At 43.5% G+C, this 20,168-nt stretch overlaps 1 protein-coding gene across 2 annotated transcripts in view; it reads right to left on the bottom strand.

The window, feature by feature from the left end:
• The window catches only part of CNTNAP2 (contactin associated protein-like 2), a 2,310,676-nt gene that overhangs the window by 271,264 nt on the left and 2,019,244 nt on the right, over positions 1 to 20,168 (bottom strand). For both annotated transcript variants that reach the window (XM_011941411.1, XM_011941412.1), the window contains one exon: positions 8,692 to 8,910. In XM_011941411.1, the coding sequence (XP_011796801.1) occupies positions 8,692 to 8,910 (219 nt within the window). The remainder of the gene's footprint in view (positions 1 to 8,691; positions 8,911 to 20,168) is intronic.

Here is a 20,168-nt window from a genome sequence, read left to right as displayed (position 1 = left end):
AGAAGGAGAAGGAGAAGGAGAAGGAGAAGGAGAAGGAGAAGGAGAAGGAGAAGGAGAAGAGGAGGAGGAGGAGGAGGAGGAGGAGAGGGGGGAAGAAGAAGGAGAAGAAGATTATTTCCATGTCATAGAGACTCTCAAGGAAGAAGTCTCATTCCCTGAGAAGAGTGCTTTGGCATGAAATTTTCATTAAGTCAAACCTTTTGTATCTGACAATGACTCTCTGCCGGCCTAGATCTTTGCCATGGTGACTTTGTAATCTGCAGAATACCAGCCAGGGCTGCCTGATGCCCAGACTCACCACTGCCTGTCAACCATAGTCTCTCCCACAGACTCCATAACTGGGAGAGTGCTCCACAAGGGGCCGGTATTGCATGTGGGGCGTGCAAATCCTCCTTGGGATGGATTCTCCTGCACGTTGTGGGAAGCTTTGGGAGTACCCAATGTCACCGCACTTTTCTCCATGCCCCCTGGGCCACAGTATCATCTCAGCCAGGGGACGCTGGTATAGACTGACTAAGAGGGCCTTAATTTTGCCTTCAGCTTGACTAAACTTTACATAGGACCCACCAACCCATCTAATTCCACCCGGCCCAGACCCCTGACATTGCATTTTAAGAGTACTTACTTACTTTTGTTAATTCTTTCTCTGCCTTTTGAGATGTAAATTTTTAAAAAAGCTGTCGGCCAGTTTTACAACCAGGAATGGCTTTTTCAAAAACTTGGAAGATAGCACTCCATCTCCCAGAAGCCATGGAAGGGTGGGAGCCTAACTTCACAGGATGCCTGGCTCCAAGCTGTAAAATTATCTCTCATCATGAACATCTGAGCAAGTTTACTTTTCCTTTGGGTAGAGCCAATTAGCAAACACAGACACCCTATGATCCCTCCCATCCCAGCTTTTAAAAACTTTCCCATTGTATTTCAGCGTAATAAAAAAAAAAAAATCAAAATAAAGAAACAAAATTCTCCTGCCCTTAGTTGAAGTGGAGGTGAGCTCAACTGCATTCTGGCTTCTCTATCCTGTCACAACAGCCCTGAATGAAGATCTTCCTTGCCTGTTCAACTTTGTCCAGTGCAATTTTTGCTTTGACAAGAGGAATGATTGAAGTGCTGAGTCTCTGGAGTCAGACTGTCTGGGACCAAATCCCATCTCTGTCTCTTCCTAAGTGCATGAATTTGGGTGAGTCAACTAAACTTTAATGTGAGAATAAAACAAGAATTAGCAATGTTATCTACGTTATAGACTTGTGTGGATTCATTGAGGGGAAGCATGGGAAGCACTTGGCCTTGGGGTTCCCCGGGATGTCTCAGTCAGCATTCACGTGGTTGCTCTTGAGGCAGGTTTGCAGGAAACAGGGGCAGGTATACATTCTCTAGGTTATAATTCCTGCAATTTGAGTTGTACATTTTTTTTTGTTTTTTGAGATGTAGTCTCACTCTGTCACCCAGGCTGGAGTGCAGTGGCGCAATCTTGTTCACTGTGACCTCCGCCTTCCAGGTTCAAGCGATTATCCCACCTCAGCTTCCCAAGTAGCTGGGATTACAGGTGCCCGCCAGCACACCTGAGTAATTTTTGTATTTTTAGTAAAGAAGACGTTTCACCATGTTGGTCAGACTGGTCTCAAGCTCCTGATCTCAGGTGATCTGCCTGCCTTAGCATTCCAAAGTGCTGAAATTACAGGCGTGAACTACCGTGCCCAACCTGAGTTGTACAATGTTTATTACCAATTTTTTAGACATGAGAAATAACCATTTTATTCATACACAGATTTGGGTGCATTTCATTATTAGAATTCCATTTTTCTCCTTTACACACAAATGCTGATTTTCTCTTTGCTCTCTCAACGATATTGCATTTCTGATGGCACTGGAATGATCCATTTGTGACTTTGGAATACAAAGCATATGAGGAGCAGCTGACCAAACACGATGTATTTTAGAGTTTGGGGAGGTTGGACTCAGAGAATGGTTATAACATTTCAGTCTGTGGTTGCTTACACATCCATTTAATAAACCTCAACTCTTCCATAAACTCAGGTTGCCACCCAGGAGAAAAAAGTCTCCCAATAGACAAACTGTCAGAGGAAGAGGAGGCTGCGGGCTTCCCCGCTCTCAGGTAGTCTCTGAGACCTCCTGAAGACAGCATGCCTTCCGCTGAGTCTCAGTCAGGCTTTCTGCCTAAGGCAAAAGAGCTTGAAGCACTGAAGGTGATTTTTCAACTCCTTTTCGGATGGCACAAAACAGATGGTTCCCTTTAACCTCTAGAGAGATTTCAGAAGAGGCCAGAGGCAAGTAAATGGAGCAGGGACATTTGTCATGAGTTAAGATGACCCAGCCTCTGTCACGGAGCCACTTAGGAGCTTGACTTCTTCCTGAAGCTGTCTGAAGTGGCCTCCAGACCTTCTAACTCTGATCTCCTCCCTTAATGACTGCCAAGAGCAGTTGCAGGCTCTGACTAGCGTCTAGCTTGCTGCATGCTAACCCTCTCCTAGCTCCCTGACCTGAACAGCCTGCTTGGCTCCCCGCAGTGGTGTTTGCTTCCCAGCTCCTGGCCATGCCCTGGGCTGGCAGCCAGGCTCCCAGGCTGGGGGCCTAGCACATACCTTGCCTCCTCCCAGTCCTGCCACTGCTATCAGCTGTCAGGACTCCAAACTCCTTGTATGTCTCTGCCAAAGAGGGCTTTGCTCAATCCAGCCTGGCATTGTTCATGCTTAGACAATGACCATGAGCTTGTTTGCTTTCACCACCTCCTAAGAAAAATCTGGCCCACGGACAGCTCAGATCCAAACACCTGGGCTGGCTGAGGCTTCAGATCACCATGTGGCTTAAGTGCTTCTGCTGGGCCATCCAGGGAGCTCATCATATGCTGGTCACTCATTTTGGATCAAAAAATGGGAAAAGTTTCCTGGACTTTTCAGACAAATACCAGCAAGCGCTTTTTTTCCTTTCTGTGTCTCTTAGTTTTTAAATTATTTGTTACTTTTTGATTAAACCAGAATAATCTCTAGATTCTTACAACTTCCAAAAGACCTGTGTTAACCCTTTTGGGATGACAGCCTCTAATTATATTTTAGATGTACAGTGAGGTGAACTGTGTCTTCTCTGTTTTTTTTTTTTTTCAGTTACTTTGCAAAAGGACATGTGAGCCTGGCCTCGCTAATGACACCACCTTTGCAAAGATCACACAGCAAGAAAAGTCTAGCATGGCTGACTCCATCCTGCTTCTAGCCTCACAGCCTGGCTGTCCTTGCTCCTTCCTGGGCATAGGTCAGGCTAAACTAACCATGGGAGGTATTTGGTTTAGAGTTTAGCTTTAAAGCAAGGATGATCATTGTTCCTCCCTAAAACTGGTTCCCTCCCGGCTGGAAGAGTGAAACAGCCTTTGTAAAACCAAAGAAAGACCGTGAGATTAGAAGTATGGGAGAGGCCTGAACTCTGTTAAAATGTAGGTGTAGTTTCTAGGATCCCTTAATGCTCAGGAGTCATGTGGCCAGAGGTCACAAGATGTGTGGCTTCCTCAGGTGCTTTTATAGATAACATCACTATTGTAGAACTTAAGATTGGTCTTTTGAGATTTTTTTTTTCAGATGTTTGCATTCTGGAAGCCACCTGACTCCATCCAGACTTGGGACTCAGAACTCAACCAGTTCTGTGGCCATCACCCAGAGGCAGGCTTAGCATGTGAGGACAATTTTCCACACGCCTATGATTTCATCCCCAATCAATCAGCAACACCTATTCCCTAGCCCCCTGCCCACCAAATTGTCCTTAAAACCCCTAGCCTCTGAGTCCTCAGAGAGGCTGAATTGAGTAATAACTCCAGTCCTTCTGCTTAGCTGGCCTTGTGTTAATTAAACGCTTTATTTACTGCAATAACATTGTCTCAGTAAATTGGTTTTACCCATGCAGCGGGCAAGAAAAACCCTTCGGGCGATTACATTAACACAGGTAAGTGGGTGGAAGGTGGCCTTCTGCAGAGCTCTGTGTGCAAAGTCAAGAACTATTTTCAGTCTGTTTCAGCTTTAAGTTGTATCAAAGCCCTTCCTTCCAGAACCTAGATGGAGCTCTTGGGTCACTCTGACACACATCTCAGCTGCTGCAGGGATGCTGGTGTGATGTTTTCAGATGAACTCTTGCTTCCTTGGCTGACTGTGAAAAAATCCCTGGGCCTTAGTTTGCTGCCCTCTGGCCTCTGCAGGTAAGCAGAGGACTAGCAGAATAATTTTGAATATTGAGGGACATCTCTGCATGTGAGCTTTCCTGTAGGGTTGGTGAATGGAAGTGATCACATTTCAGGTCAATATTTCAGGAAAGAAGTAATGAGCCCATTGAAAGAGGCTTCTCTAAGAGAAGGGTAAATATTACATGGAGGAAGAAGAAAGTAAAGGGAGTAAAAGGTAAAGGATAGTAAAGGAAAAAAACTCACATTTAATGTGTATGGACCTGCTGGGTATGGTGGCTCAAGTCTGTAATCCCAGCACTTTGAGAGGCTGAGGCAGGCAGATCACTTGAGGTCAGAGTTTCAAGACCAGCCTGGCCAATATGGTGAAACCCTTTCTGTACTAAAAATACCAAAATTAGCCAGTCATGGTGGCACACGCCTGTCATCCCAGCTACTCAGGAGGCTGAGAGAGGAGAATCACTTGAACCTGGGAGGCAGAAGTTGCAGTGAGCTGAGATCACGCCACTGTATTCCAGCCTGGACGACAGAGCAAGACCCTGTCTCAAATACTACTACCACTGCTATTACTAATAATAATGACAATCATTATGGACCCTAGGTGAGGCACTCTTCTGAGTACTTAGCATGGAATATCTCATTTAATACTGTGGTGTGGGAGCTGTATTCCTATTTAATACCGAAATATTAAGCAATTTATCAGTGTTTTCTCAGTTGGCAAGAGGCAGAGGTGGTAGTCAAAGACCATATTGTTAACCACACACCATTGTGGGAAGGCTGACCACGTGGCAATCCTGGTATTGTTCAATCATTACCAAGCACATAATCAAAAATGTCTAATATTGGAAGAGGCCAGGCATGGTGGCTCATGCCTGTAATCCCAGCCCTTTGGGAGGCTGAGGTGGAAGGATCACTTGAGCCTAGGAGTAAGTAGCCTGGGCAACATAGGGAGACCTCATGCCAGGCATGATGGCATGAGCCTATAGTCCCAGCTACTTGGGGACTGAGGTGGGAGGATCCCTTGAGCCTGGGAGGTTGAGGCTTCAGTAAGCCACGATCATGCCACTGTACTCTAGCCTGGGCGACACAACAAGACTCTATGTAAAACAAACAAACAAACAAACAAACAAACAAACATAAAAGTAGAAGATACTCAAAGAGGGAAGATGGTAATACTTGGTCAAGAAAATGTTTTTATATTAGAGGTGAACTGAGACTAACACCCAAGTGCCTAATGTTTTGTTTTTTTTTCTTTTCTGAGACGGAGTCTTGCTCTGTTGCCCAGGCTGGAGTGCAGTGGCACCATCTTGGCTCACTGCAAGCTCCGCCTCCTGGGTTCAAGCAATTCTCCTGCCTCAGCCTCCTGAGTAGCTATGATTACAGGCATGTACCACCATGTCCAGCTATTTTTAATAGAGACGGGGTTTCACCACGTTGGCCAGGCTGGTCTTGAACTCCTGAACTCGTGATCCGCCCGCCTCGGCCTCCCAAAGTGCTGGGATTATAGGCATGAGCCACCGTGGCTGTCCTTTTTTTTTTTTTTTTTTTTTTGCTTTTGTAACAACCCCTCTCACTTCCCCTGGGGTAGATTTCTATTGCTGAACAATATTTCAAAAATTGGCTTAAGTAGCTCATATCTGAGAGATGTGCCTCATGCCCCCCTTTAAGGTGACAGGAATTAGAGACTGAGACTGGAGACTTACTGTTTTCTAGTCAAAAGAAATGCTGACTCATCACATCAGCCCACTATTCTGAAATTTCTGTTTCTGTGGTCACCCGTGGTTTCACAATTACTAAATTAAAAAAAAACACAGGCTGGGCATGGTGGCTCAAGCCTGTAATCCCTGGGCGTGGTGGCTCAAGCCTGTAATCCCAGCACTTTGGGAGGCTGAGGTGGGTGGATCACCTGCGGCCAGGAGTTTGAGACCAGCCTGGTCAACATGGTGAAACCCCTTCTCTCCTAAAAACACAAAAATTAGCTGGGCGTAGGGCTGGGCACCTGTAGTCCCAGCTGCTCAGGAGGCTGAAGCAGGAGAATCACCTGAACCTGGAAGGCGGAGGTTGCAGTGAGTCGTGAGTTGAGATCATGCCATTGCACTTCAGCCTGGCCCACAGGGTGAGACTGTGTCTCAACACACACACACACACACACACGCTTCTAGCCTTATTTTACTCATGGTGCTTGATATTATTTGTCATTACTTTTTAATAAAATCCTCCTCCTCCTGTGACATTACCCTCTCCTAATTTTCCTTGCTTCATTCTTTCTATTACTCTTCATTCTTCCTGAGATACTCTTTTTCTGTCTTTCCTTAAATTTCATGGTTCTGTAGAATTCCGATCTCAGGCCCTTGCTCTTTTCTTAACTTACTCTTGGGTCACCTTTAAGTGAATTGATGTTCCTTCCAAGACCATAATAAATACTCTTCCATCTCTTCATTTTACAACCTTACTAGGTCTTCAAAATTCTTCCACAGAGCCACAGTTACCCGACAGAAAGGAACAAAACTAAAGTTGGACTTCTATATCCAGGGGCAGGGTAAAAAAAAAAACGAGAAATTGAGTCAAGTAGGATCACCTTTTATGATGAAAACCACATAGACTCTATCCAGTATGTTCAGAATTAACAGTATTTAGGAAGAAACTTGTCTCAGGTAATCTGGGCAACACATGTTGATTAAGTGAAATTTCTTCACTGTGCTCAGCAGGGATCAATGGACCTGATATTTAGCTAATTAAAAAATAATATGTAATTTTGTGATCTATAACTTGAGGGAAGGATTTGGAAAGGGCTGGTTTGTAGCTGTAATTAGGAAATACTTTATTTCTAAATCTATGACTCTTTCATAGCCCCAGCTGATGTGGTTGTTAAAAGTCAGTCTCACTTTCAAAGCTCATTGACTGACACCTTTGTTTTGTAGTTTGCCGACATCATACAAAATGAATGGAGATCTAATTTAACCTTTCCTTTAATGACATTCTACTGCCCTTCAAACATCTCAACACAGTCATGAAAGACACTGTGGGGACTCTGCCCCTTGTTAAAATTAACTGGCTCTCAGTGAGGCTCTACTGTAGGGTGGAGCCCAAGTGGCAGGTGTTATGAATATGAACAGCAACCAGCTCACATTCTTGTCTTGCTCTGTCTGAGACTTTCGCAGTTGACTGCACTGATCAATTAACTCCCAGAAACCTAGAGAGGGGTCTAAGATGAGGCATCCACAAAGTCCTTCAAACTCACTTCTTTTTTTCATTCAACAGAGGAAAAGTTGCTAATTTCCTAACATATGAATATTCTCAAAAACAAAATTTAAAATTCAACTAGCCATATGTCCCGACCCGCAGGACAGTCGAACGGGCCCTGGAAGGGGGAGTGGGAATGGAGGAGACAAGAAAACACGAGAAATGGAGACAAGACAAATAGCCTGATCAAGTCTCGTTTAATGGTGGCAGTGCAATGCCTTATATAGGCTGGCAGAGGAAGAGGTTGGGCCAGGGCTGTGACGGGGGGGCCGGATTTTCTCAAATTACAATTGCGCATGCGCCGTGGGTTTGTAATTTTCCCGGGCGCGGGATCGCGCCTGCGCCGTAGGCTGCATATCTTCCTGGGCGGGAAAAATGATTGCGCGCGCGCGGGAAAGGTTGGCGCGCACGGGGAAAAGTCTAGGCGTGCGCGGGACCAGTTTAGGCGCGCACGGGAAAAGCTTTAGGCGCGCGCGGGAAAGGTTTGTAATGAAGAACCCGGAAATGTGCCATCTTGTCTCCGCTTTGCGGAGATCAAGCAACAGAGGTCGGCTAATTCCGGGCCTCATGGCTCCGGACAGCCATAGGAAACAGGTATGAATTTGAAGTAATTTTAGGTTCATCTGAAAAATGTCAATAGCAAAAAGACAGGTGAAAAAGATTAGACTGGGTGGCTGGATCCACTTCTTGCATACGTAGTTCAACTTTTTGCTCTGTTTAAATTTCGTCTTTGTACTGATCTTTTTTCCTATGTCAGGAAAAGTCTAAATCTTTCTCTGCCTGGAACCTTGAGAATAGGCAAGAAAGGAATGGCTTTATATTTATCACTTCAAAAAAAATCTGAACTTAGAGAGCCTATTCCCTCCCTCCCTCCCTCCCTCCCTCCCTCCCTTCCTTCTTTCCTTCCTTCCTTCCACACAGTTACAAGTGCCCCAAATGATCAAATAACTTTATACACTTCTAAAACCATAAACCTAAAATTGCAGATATTAGAGAGACCTGAGAGATGTCTCAGCCTGCACTCTGATTTTATAGCTGAGGACAGTGAGCTCCCAAGAGTGGAAGTGGAATAAGATCTAGGTCTCCTGAACCTTCTTCCTTATTCCATTCTGTCTTGAAGGAGACTACAAGAGGCCAGCACACTTACTTTTGGAAGCATCTCTATACCAAACCTTGCAAAAGCTGATTTGTTTTTTTTTTTTTTTTTGCATTGTGTAGACTCTTAAAAATCAACAGAAGGAAGCCATGATTACCTTTCCATTACTTACCAACAAATAACTGGCTGTAGAGTTCCAGGCGGGTGTGGCCTTCTGTTGGGGCCTTGCGGATCTGCTGGGGCAGCCGGTCCACCTGTAGGCTGGCCTGCTTGACGTTCCTCTCTGCAGTGACCCGGTGCCACTGGTCATCATTGAGAGGGGTTGGTGACCTCACTACAATCTCTACCGGCCCATTTCCCACATCAAATGAAAAGGACACTTCTGTGGCAGCTGGAGGAGCAGAAAGCATGAAAGACATGAGTATTTTTCTCCCAGATACCAAATAGCAGTAAATTCTAGATGACAAACAAAGCAGGGAGAGGAAAAATCATCTAAACCTGTCACGTCCTACAAAGGTCAATGGCAAAATCAATGGAAGAAGGATAAAACGTCAATCATTAACCATGAATAACCGAGGGTGTTTTGGGGGTCTATGTGCCAGGTATACATTATTTCCTTATTTCATCTTAGAAGCCTTTCAAGATGTGACCATCACTGACCCTCTCCAGATAAGGAGACTGAAGTCTGGAGAAGTTAGCGCATGTTGAGTGTCTTAGACTCAGTAAGTTAGTGGAATCAGGAACTGAACCAAGGTGAGTTAGGAACTGAACCAAGGTTTGTCAGATTTCAGAGCTTGATATCTTCTAACTCCACATGCAATTTACCTTTTTAGTAAGTAGCTCCTTGGGAAGTGACTCATAGTCACCTGGAGATCTCTTGAAACACCTGTGTCCAGAGATTTTGACTCCGTTGGTCCAGAGTTGGCACTGGTATTTTAAAACATCTCCCCGAGAAATGTTAACACCTAGCTAGCGTTGACAGCTAATGCTTTGGGGGAATTTATGAAACTTGATTTCATTGATCTTTATACTCTATTGAAAGTTGGGGACCTTTGAATTGTTGGTATAGTGAGGGTGACCTACATTTTATGATCACCTGTGGCTACCCAAAAGGTAGCACAATATTTCTGGAGAATAATCCCTGTCATACATCATCTGTTGCAAACCTTGGTTATTCCCCATCTGGGCTGTAGGCTCCTTCTCGTAACCTACCCTCTAGCACTGACCACACATTATTCTTTTTTTTAGAGATCACCTCCAAATCAACCTTCCTCTGCAATAAGTCACCTCTCAACAATTGGCAAATGGATCGGGTGGTTGCTTTATTAACTTTAGCTATAAGTAGCTTTCTTATTTCACATTTTACATTTTATGTTAAGTTCCTCAGTGACCACCTAGTGCTTTATAAACAAGCTTTTTAAATGTATATGTTTTCTTGTGATTGACAGGAGAGGCAGCTTCAGGCGGAAGCAGCACACACGTCTTCAGCTCCCTTAGGCTGGGTGAATTCTTTTCAACATGAAAGATGTGGCACACCAGTGAATTTCCTACCTTTGCTTATAAAGATATTCAGCCCCTCTATCCATCAATAAGCCTTCCACCTAATCTCTAAGCAGTTTAATTAAATAGCTGTCATTTTTTTCTCCTGGGGTAATGGAAAATTCAGCTTCTTTTGGCTGGTACCATTTTGAGACGGTGTCACAAGCAATCAAACTTCTAATTTGAAAACCACAGTGGGCCAGATTCTCTCAGGACCTAGACTGTTCCCTGCCTCTGTGTTGGGCCCCATGGAAAGCTGCATTCACTTTATTGAGCTACAGGGATATTAGACACAGTGCTCAATTTAATCAACCTAATTGTACCAAGGAATTTTGAACCTTCATGTCGTTAACGAGAGAACTTTCATTTTAACACCTGTGGTGATTCGACACACAGTTCAGAAAAATATCTCATCTAAATTAGAAGCCCCTGCCTCCAGGGGTCATTGGGACTGGATTTAACTTGCAGGCCAGTGACCTCCATCAAGGTTTCCATGGAAGTAGGATCAGAATGCAGGAAGACAATAATAATAATATGACCCACAGGCTGCGTGATCTTTCTCTGTAGTTCTGATACAGCAGATGAGGAAAAAGTTGCCTTGGTTTCAGATTAAATCTGTTCTGTTCTCATAATGCTGTATTTTAGCAGGAGCATTTTTTAAATGTAAGTTGTCAGAACAGCAAGAGAACGAGGGTTCCTGGCCTAAGTAGGAAAGATTGTTTCATTTTAAAGGCATCAACTGCCATCAAGGAAATAGAATTTAGGGATCAATGGAGTTTAACCCTAAGGTTTGACTCGTAGGGATAAATGCTGCTCTAATTTCCTCTGCTATTCTCCTACTGCTATGATGAATTCCTGTCCAGGTCTTCAAACTGTCACTGGAGAAACTCTGAGTGCCAGAAGTCGCTAGAAAATATCCATAGTTTTTGCTTGTCCCAATAGATCCCCTATTTCTTCACTGTCATCTTAACATCAATACTTTATTCTGGAGAAGGAAAGAAAGTTGCCAGGACAATGCTATAGCTCAGAGCCTTTCACCCTAACAGGATGCAGTAAGAGGGACTCAAGGCCAAAGGCCTCCAAGAATAACTTTCCTCCCAAAGAACCTCCATTCAGGCTCTGCTGGAGAAATATGTATGAAGTCAGCACATTCCACACCCCTTCTGTTGCTTCCTCAGGAAGAGTCTGTAAGACCCACTGTGAGAGCCAAGGAAAGAGCTCCGTTTTCTCAGTCACTCAACGTCAGCTTCCCTGACATTGCTGCGGGACGCCTTTGAGAAACCCCATCCCCCAGTCAGACAGCCAGTGGGTTTTAAAAGCTTCTGAGTTCAGTTTGTGGCTGATTGCTCTTGGTCTTCTGGGTGAGAGCAACTGACATTTTAAAAGAGATAATTATAGAGAGAGTCAGCGAGCGAATAAAAGGGAGACAGGATAAAAGACACTTGAGCCAATGACACTGTCCTCACTTAATGTGTGTCTCCAGTTGGACACTGAAGTGTTGCCCTGTTTCTGCCTGTGGAAAAGGAATTTCTTATATGCTGAACAAATTCTCATTTCCAGAAATAGGTATTTGAGAATTGGATGCATATAGCCTGGCTCATTGGAAAGAACACGGTGCCAAACATGAATGGTTGCCTTGCCATGAGTATCAAGAACTGGGAAAGGTCTAAGACTTCACCCCACTTGTAGGCTAACAAGTTAGCCATGGTTTGGTGATGCTGGCAGAGCCATAGTTTAACACGGCCATAGTTGGATGATGCTGGCAGAAGACATGAAAATCCTGGGTCAGAGACAAAGGACTTCTTTACTCACAACACAGCAGGCAGCCTGAGCTTCCTGTTCACATTGCTTTCCCTTGTGGGAGAATGCAGGGCATCCCAGGTGGATGCTGCACATGCAATAAGTCTGCTTCACAGTTGAGGGGCCCTGGACTTAGGACACCCCAATCTTTTATAGTAGCTACTAGCAAACTTGCTCAATTTCTGCCCCAGAGAGTGACATTATATTTATTACTCTGGCCATGAAATAAATCTACCCTCTGTCCCAGAGGAAGACACTATCTATATCTTCCAAGGCTGTTAGCTATACACACATCCTTAAAGAAGGTATAAACAAACAAAGCTGTCAATGCTTCTCGCTCAGAAGGCAGGCAAAAGTGGAAGAGACCCATGGAGATTTTTCTCCCAATAATTAGTCACTCTCCCTTTTTTCTTTGTGAGCTAACCTGATTTTGACCTGGAATCTGTGTTTCCAGAGTCTTGTGCTTTGCATAAGGACAGCCCTACCCCAGGCCCACAGGCTGGATCTGGAGTTAACGGAGGCAAATATGGCCATTCCAGGCTCCTTACCAGCTACCCACTTCGGATGAGACACATAATTCCCTTCTAGCCAATGAGACATGAGTGGAGTCTTTTGGTGAGATACAAGGAAAAGACAGTCCCTCTTCTGCCCCTTTATATCGGGTGGGAAGCTGTGGTTCTGTCTCACAAATATCAGAGAGACAGAGGACAGAGAGGACAGAGGATGAACCCTGGGTCATGGCTGACGTTGTTCAACTTTGATAATTTTTTTTATTTTTATTTTTTGAGACAGAGTCTTGCTCCATCACCCAGGCTGGAGTGCAGCAGTGTAATCACAGCTGACTGCAGCCTTGACCTCCTGGGCTCAGATGATTCTCCCATGTCAGCCTCCCAAGTAGCTGAGACTACAGGTGCACATCACCACGCCTAGCTAATATTTGTATTTTTTTTAGAGATGGGGTTTTGCCATGTTGCCCAGGCTCATCTCGAAATCGTGGGCTCAAGCTATCCGCCCACCTCAGACTCCCAATGTGCTGGGATTACAGGCATGAGCCACCACACCTGGTCTATTCAACTTTTAAATTAATCCCCGAGCCACCTACCTTAGGATTTCTTACGTGAGATAAGCTCTTAGGTTGTTGCTCAAGGCATTTTTACTGTAGCTGAAAGCATCTTAACTGATATAGAGCCTTAGCTGTTTGGTCTTCTCGCTTTTCACTCTTCAGGCCTCGGTTTGAGGTCCAAAGGGAGGATTATATCCATAGTTTCCCAAAAGTTCCTGTGTCCAAAATGTGTCTGAAACTACGGAGAACCTCTAAGATTCTTTCAAATTGCAACATTCTATAATTTTTCAAGAGATTCTAAGAGAAATAAAATGAAATACAGTTGGTCTTAATTGTCATTTTAGATACCGAATCATTACAGGGAGAAAAGAGAAATACTAAAAGAGAAATACACAAGGTGGCATATTGCCATCAGAAAAGAATATAGGTGGGAGAAATTACTATTGAATAAAGCAGGCTCATGACTTCATCTGAAAGGCTTAAAGTAATGATTGGGACAAAACCATGGAGAGCTCTTGGCATGTTCAGACTTCCCCTTCCAAGTTTAATTCCAGCAGGTGGCACTATTTGCTCTCATTCTAACTCAACAAATCACTCCAGGCTTAATATATTGAGTGATAAATTCAACAACTGACCAATACCAGGTTTTTTTTTTGGCTTTAAGTTTTCTCAGCAGGTGAGGGAGCATTTAGACATTAGACCACAGTTTCAGTTGAAGTAGCAGAAAACATTTAGTCATTCATTCAATACAGAACAGAAAGAGAGAAAAGAGAAGGAAAGAAAGTTATACAGTGTGAGCATGATGGGCAGACCAGCTAACACTGTTTAGTTTTGATAATGATTTGTTTATTCCATTCTAAAATAAGGTTCGAGGGGTGGCAGCCTCCAGGGAGATCTTCTGTACAATAAATCTTGTTTGACTCATACAACAAAACTGGTACTTGGTAGAACAGATATTTCAGCCTCACTCTATGGTGAGCAGTGTTATGAATATCTTTTTTTGTTTCCTGTATTTTTTTCTGAATGAAATACTAACTGTACATCAGAAGATAAAATAATTTATTTAACATGAAAGGGTCATAAGAGGCAGGAAGGCTGAAAATAAGGTCACCATGGGAATCAGAGAGATGAGAAGGAGAAAGAAGTAAAGAATTCATCTATGTTCCTAATTCAAGGCCAACTGCTGCACCTATACATGGGATGCCATCCTTCCTACTGCCTCAAGGACACCACTCTGACAATTATGCCCTCTCTCTATAACTGGGTTGTTACAAACACACACACACACACACACACACACGTTGACATGTCTCAACTCTTAACAACCACTGGGACTATAAAACCTTTCTTTTGACCTTATCTATCTCAAAAGTTACCATTTCATTTCTATGCACCCTTTTGTTTCCAAATTCCTTGAAAGAGATGTCTATACTCCCCATATCTATTTCCACTCTTCTTAGTCTTCCTCTAATTCCACCGCATAGGACTTTCTCCTTCACAACATTTGAAACTGCTCCTGCCCCAGGGCCTTAGAACTTGCTGTTCCCTTTACCCAAATAACTCTGGCTGAGCCTTTACTTCTCTGCTCACAGGTCATCATATTAGAAACTCCATCCCTAAACGTTCTTTGTTAAATAACAAACTCTTCTCTCAGCTGCTCTTTCTCTTTATCCTGATTTTTAAAAAAACTGCATGGCATGTATCACTATCTGGAATAATAGATATGTGGTCCTGGCCTCACGAAGGCAGAGGCATTTTCTGTTTTGTTCATTGTTCTTTCCTCAGCACCGAGAACATTGCCTGCCACACAGTAGATACCAATTTGTGAATGAATGAAAGAATGAATAGAAACACTCCTGCCTAGGAGGGCAACAATGATTACATAGATACTATGAAAAGAGAAATCCACTCCTTTTCCCAAGGCCAGCTGAACTAGATGGAGTGCCATCTTGTATTCCATAAGCATCTTCCCCAAGAGCACAAAGTAACTCAATGTATATTTTCTCAGTCTAAGAGCATGCTACATTAGTTATGTCTGTTTAAAACAAATGTAGCTAAATGTTATTTTCAAACATATGATGTTTGAGGAATAATGGCTTGCCCAAGATAAACTCAGCAGTGGAATAAGAAGCAGAATTTTCTCCCTTTGCTTTATTGCATGCTAGTTTCACTCTACTTGTAGGAACAAGGACCTTCGATCTTAATTACATTTCTCCAGTTTTGGCCTACATAAAAAACTGCTAAAGGAAAATGCTTAAAATGCATATTCCAATGCTTCTGTTACAGAGAATCTGATTCAGTAGGTTTGGGGTGGGGCTCTGGAATTTGCATTTTGTTAATGCCAGGTGATTCTGATGCAAGTGGTCCTGGAATCTTACTTTAAAAATCACTAGGGTTTTCAGGTTTCCTTCTAGTAGTAAGTCCTAGGAATGTTTGCTTTCTTGTCCTCAACAGAGAGATTTTCAAAACTGTGTAATAGAGAATTTAGCCTTGACCTCAAGAGGTCTGGTCCTTGCCCTTGGCTTTGGGAAGGTAATATCTAAAGCCCTTGGGATGTCCTGCCTGCCTGGGAAGCATGTCTTCATTTGCTTGGGAGCCTTGGGTTATTCCAGATAGTCTAACACTGTGTTTTAGGGGTAGGGCCACACCAGACAGCATTTAACATGGGGCCTGGGCTGGGCGTGGTGGCTCATCCCTGTAATCCCAGCACTTTGGGATGCTGAGGCGGGTGGATCACCTGAGGTCAGGAGTTCGAGACCAGCCTGACCAACATGGAGAAACACCATCTCTACTAAAAACACAAAATTAGCTGGGCGTGGTGGCAGGTGCCTGTAATCCCAGCTACTTGGGAGGCTGAGGCAAGAGAATTGCTTGAACCCGGGAGGCGGAGGTTGTGGTGAGCCGAGATTGTGCCATTGCACTCCAGACTGGGTAACAAGAGTGAAACTCTGTCTCAAAAAAAACAAAAAAGAAAAAAGATGGGGCCTGACCATGCCAGATTGACCAACAATGTGATAAAGGGTGTGGGGCTTTGGCTTATATTCTCCAGCCTTCTGAGGGGCTGGAAACTGAGGTCAGCCACGTGGGCAATCAACTGTTTCCATGTAACGTAGTCTCAGTAAAGACTCTGAGCATGGAGGCTCAGGGAAGTTTCCCTCATTGGCAATACCCCATGCAAATTGTTACACACCCATTCCAGGAAAGAAATGTGCTCCTGAATCTACAGAGAGAGGCTGACTATAAACTCAGCATCTGGTACTCTGCCTGGACTCTGCCGTCTGTGCTTCTACCTCTGTCTGATTTTTCATCTGCATTCTTTACCCATAATGCAGCGTGAGTATAGCAGCCTTCAGTGAATTCTGTGAGTCCTTCTACAGAACTATCAAACCTGGGGGTGGTTTGGGGAACTTCTGAACTTGTAATTGGTGTCAGAAGCATATGCAGTCTTATGGGGAATGTGGTCTCTCTAAATTTGCAGCTGGTTCTAACTCCACAAAAACAGAAACAATCACATCAGCTTAGAAGTATGTGATTGAGGCTGAGCGCGATGGCTCACGCCTGCAATCCCAGCACTTTGGGAGGCTGAGGCGGGTGGATCACGAGGTCAGGAGTTCAAGACCAGCCTGGCCAACACAATGAAACCCCATTTCTACTAAAAATACAAAAAATTAGCTGGGCATGGTGGAGGGTGCCTGTGATCCCAGCTACTCAGGAGGCTGAGGCAGGAGAATCGCTTGAACCCAGGAGGCGGAGGTTGCAGTGAGCCGAGATCACGCCATTGCACTGCAGCCTGGGCAACAGAGTGAGACTCGGTCTCAAAAAAAGGAAGTATGTGATTGAATCCAAATAATGTTAAGACCTAAAGGCTTCAGTGAAGAGACTTCAACCTCTGAGCCCACCCTCACTGCTTAATCAGGAAACTGAGGCTGAGAGACATTAAAATGCAGTAACGACTAAAGAGCTTTCGTTTTCCTAACTACTGTATTGCCTTTCATATTATGAAGGAAATAAAAAATGACCTATTTTTCTTTTAGTATAGTTTTAGTTTCTGAATGTAGAGATTTTTAGAGTCATATATGCATATTCACACCAGAAAACTTGGTGTTAAACACATCTGAAAATGAACATTGGCAAGAAAAATTAAAGTCTTTTGGAAATTCTTCCAGGATATGCCTGGAGCTTAGGAATCAATGTTACGAACTCATTTTAAAATCTCTGGTATCTCGATAACCTCTTGAGTATAAGAAGTATTTCTCTTTATGTATTTTGGCCTTTAAGCTTTTTATTATGGTTAAAAAATAACTTCACAAACAAAGACATCTACAGAGAAAAGGAAGCAAAAGGGAGATACCACTGGCCATTCAAAAACAGAAAGCTGTCTTTAAAATGCAAAGCCCTTCTAATTTTAGGTTTTTCTATGCATTTAACCACCTTTTGAGAATAACTCCTTGAATATTAATAGACCGATACGATTTAAAAAGAAAGAAGGCAAAAATAGTTCCAAAATGATATGTGGCTGGCAACAATCCCCTGTACCCCATGTAGGACTTGCAGCTGGGTTTTAAATACCCTCTTGTTTGGAAAGAGCACAGCGGTGCATTGGGCAGACAGAGGCCAGTTTGGAAGAATAGATGAAGGTCCCAGATGGTGACTCCGGAGATAGAGTGTTGTAATAAAGGGATACCCAGAAGCTGCTTTAGAGAAACCCTGAAACTCATACCTAAGGATCCCACAGGGATGGAGAGGAGAGCAGATTGAGGAGGGGGATGGACTTCAAAGAAGTGTTTCTTCTGGCCATATTCAGAAGAAGAAGTTGTGCGGCAAAATGAGAAAGCTCACTTGAGGAAATGTGCTTTGGTAGAAGACTAGGGGTGATTTATTAAGTTGGTTTCAGGTGACGTCAGAGAGAGCCGGTTCATCAAAATACATGGCTTTGGAGAGTTGAAGGAGAAAGGAGAATTTGACATCCAAGGAGGTAATGCAACTGCAGGCCGAAACAACACGAACTGGGGGAAAAGCTGACAAGTGTCAACTCGGACCAAGCTGCAGCTTACAAGGAGACAACATACAAGTCAGTCAATTAATTGTGCCATCTAAATAACTGTGTTATAGATGGCTATCCTGATTGGGACACTGATAATGAGGAAAAACCAAAGATGAAATCTGAGGATGAAAGGCTATGGCTTTGGAAGGAGCATGCCTGCTAGTGAGAGCTTTAGATAAATCTATCAGAAGGAAAGCAGCCAAGGGGGCGTCTGTTTTCTGGTTTCTGTGGACTGAGTTTTGACTCTGCCTGTAGGTTATATCACAGGTACTATTTTTCTCTCTCTGTTTTGCCACAAATTGTTTCCTTTCTATCAAATCCTTTCAATATCGCCTTGATATGACTTCAGAGAAGATCTCTGTAATGAAAATTAAAAAGTGCCAAATGAGGACATATATACTACATGCTATAGGCTCAGAGTATGAGAAGAGATTGATTCTGTTTTCCATTACAACACCAGATTCTCTTCAACTACAGTGCATTGGCAGTATTGGACAAATAGTGGAGAAAAAAGTAAAATTATGCTGCGGATCAACAGAGACTTTAAATGGGACTGGAGAGACATTTGAGAGGAAAGCAGAACCTCTTTTCTTTCTTTCTCTCTCTCTCTTTCTTTCTTTCTTTTTTTCGAGACAGAGTTTTGCTGTGTTGCCCAGGCTGGAATGCAATGGTGTGATCTCAGCTCACTGTAACTTCCACCTCCCAGGTTTAAATGATTCTCCTGCCTCAACCTCCTGAGTAGCTGGGACCACAGGCACATACCACCACATCTGGCTAATTCTTTTGTATTTTTAGTAGATACGGGGTTTTGCCATGTTGGCCAGGCTGGTCTCGAACTCCTGACCTCAGGTGGTCCACCCACCTCAGCTTCCCAAAGTGCTGGGATTACAGGTGTGAGCCACTGTGCCCAACCGAATCACTTTCTTTCTATATAGCAAGCTTTCTTAAAGTGTGAAAGACTTCTATAAAAGTGCCTTTTGCCTTAGAATCATCACAAGAGATTCGTAACCAATTTAAATTATTTTATTAGTTTTTATGAAGCTATGATTAATTTGTTCTTTATCGTCTACTTAGTAACGGATATTAGAAATGAGGAACCTAAGGATTGAATATTAAAAATACAGGGTCTCAGAATCTCAGATTTGAAAGTATCCTAGGATAAACGCTCCTTTAAAGTTGTAGAAGAGTGAGTAGACCCTTGAGTTCATGTGTTTCCATGTATGAAAAATGACAGAAATCACTTCACAGCATCCCTTATGGTGTGTCCACCAACTTCTACTTAAGCAAAGCATTCCTCTGGAAATGGATATTGTTAAACAATAATAACAATTTTTCACAGAGTATGCTTCCCTTGTTTTGGGTAACAGCTGAAAATATAACTTTCTTGTATAGATTGCGTAAAAAAAATTTTGCCTCCCTGAAGACTGGGCATATAAAATACATGAGAACCCTTTTAGGACTAGTTTGTACACTGTTCAAACAACTACATTTACTTTTGTCATGATTTAGTGAACTAATGGAACATGATTTTTCTATAGAGTAGCTCCATTGAGAGAACAGTTGCAGGTGGGGTGAAGCTCATCTCCAGCCTCCACTCCGGGATGATTTGACATACTCTCAACAAAGTGAATAAATGGAAACAGCTTTGGGGATAGGGTCGTGGGTTAGCAGTACTGTCCCGCTGTACTAGTCCATTTTGCATTGCTATAAAGAAAATAGGTTTAATAAAGAAAATAGGTTTATTTGACTCATGGCTCTGCAGGCTATATGAGAAGCATAGTGCTGGCATCGACTTCTAGTAAGGGCCTGGGAAGCTGATGCTCATGATGGAAAGTAGAGGAGCAGCAGCACATCACAGGGCAAAAGAGGAAGCGAGAGAGGAGGAGGAGGTGCCAAGCTCTTTTAAACAACCAGATCTCACACGAACTCATTACCATGGGTGGGCACCAAGCCATTCATGAGGGATCCACCCTCATGACTCAAACACCGTATACTAGGTCCCACCTCCAACATCGGGAGTCACATTTCAACATGAAATTTGGAGGGACAAACATCCAAACCATATGACCTGCTCAGCACATCCTTGCTTGGACTTCCCAATGTGGTTTGTTTCCCTCCCTCCCTCCCTCCCTCCTTCCCTTCCTTCCTTCCTCTCTTCCCAATGTGATTTCCTTCCTTCCTTCCTTCCTTCCTTCCTTCCTTC

The sequence above is a fragment of the Colobus angolensis genome, unplaced genomic scaffold (assembly GCF_000951035.1).
Source record: "Colobus angolensis palliatus isolate OR3802 unplaced genomic scaffold, Cang.pa_1.0 Scaffold2, whole genome shotgun sequence".
Classification (NCBI taxonomy): Eukaryota; Metazoa; Chordata; class Mammalia; order Primates; family Cercopithecidae; genus Colobus; species Colobus angolensis.
This window is presented reverse-complemented; position numbering and strand designations above follow the sequence as displayed.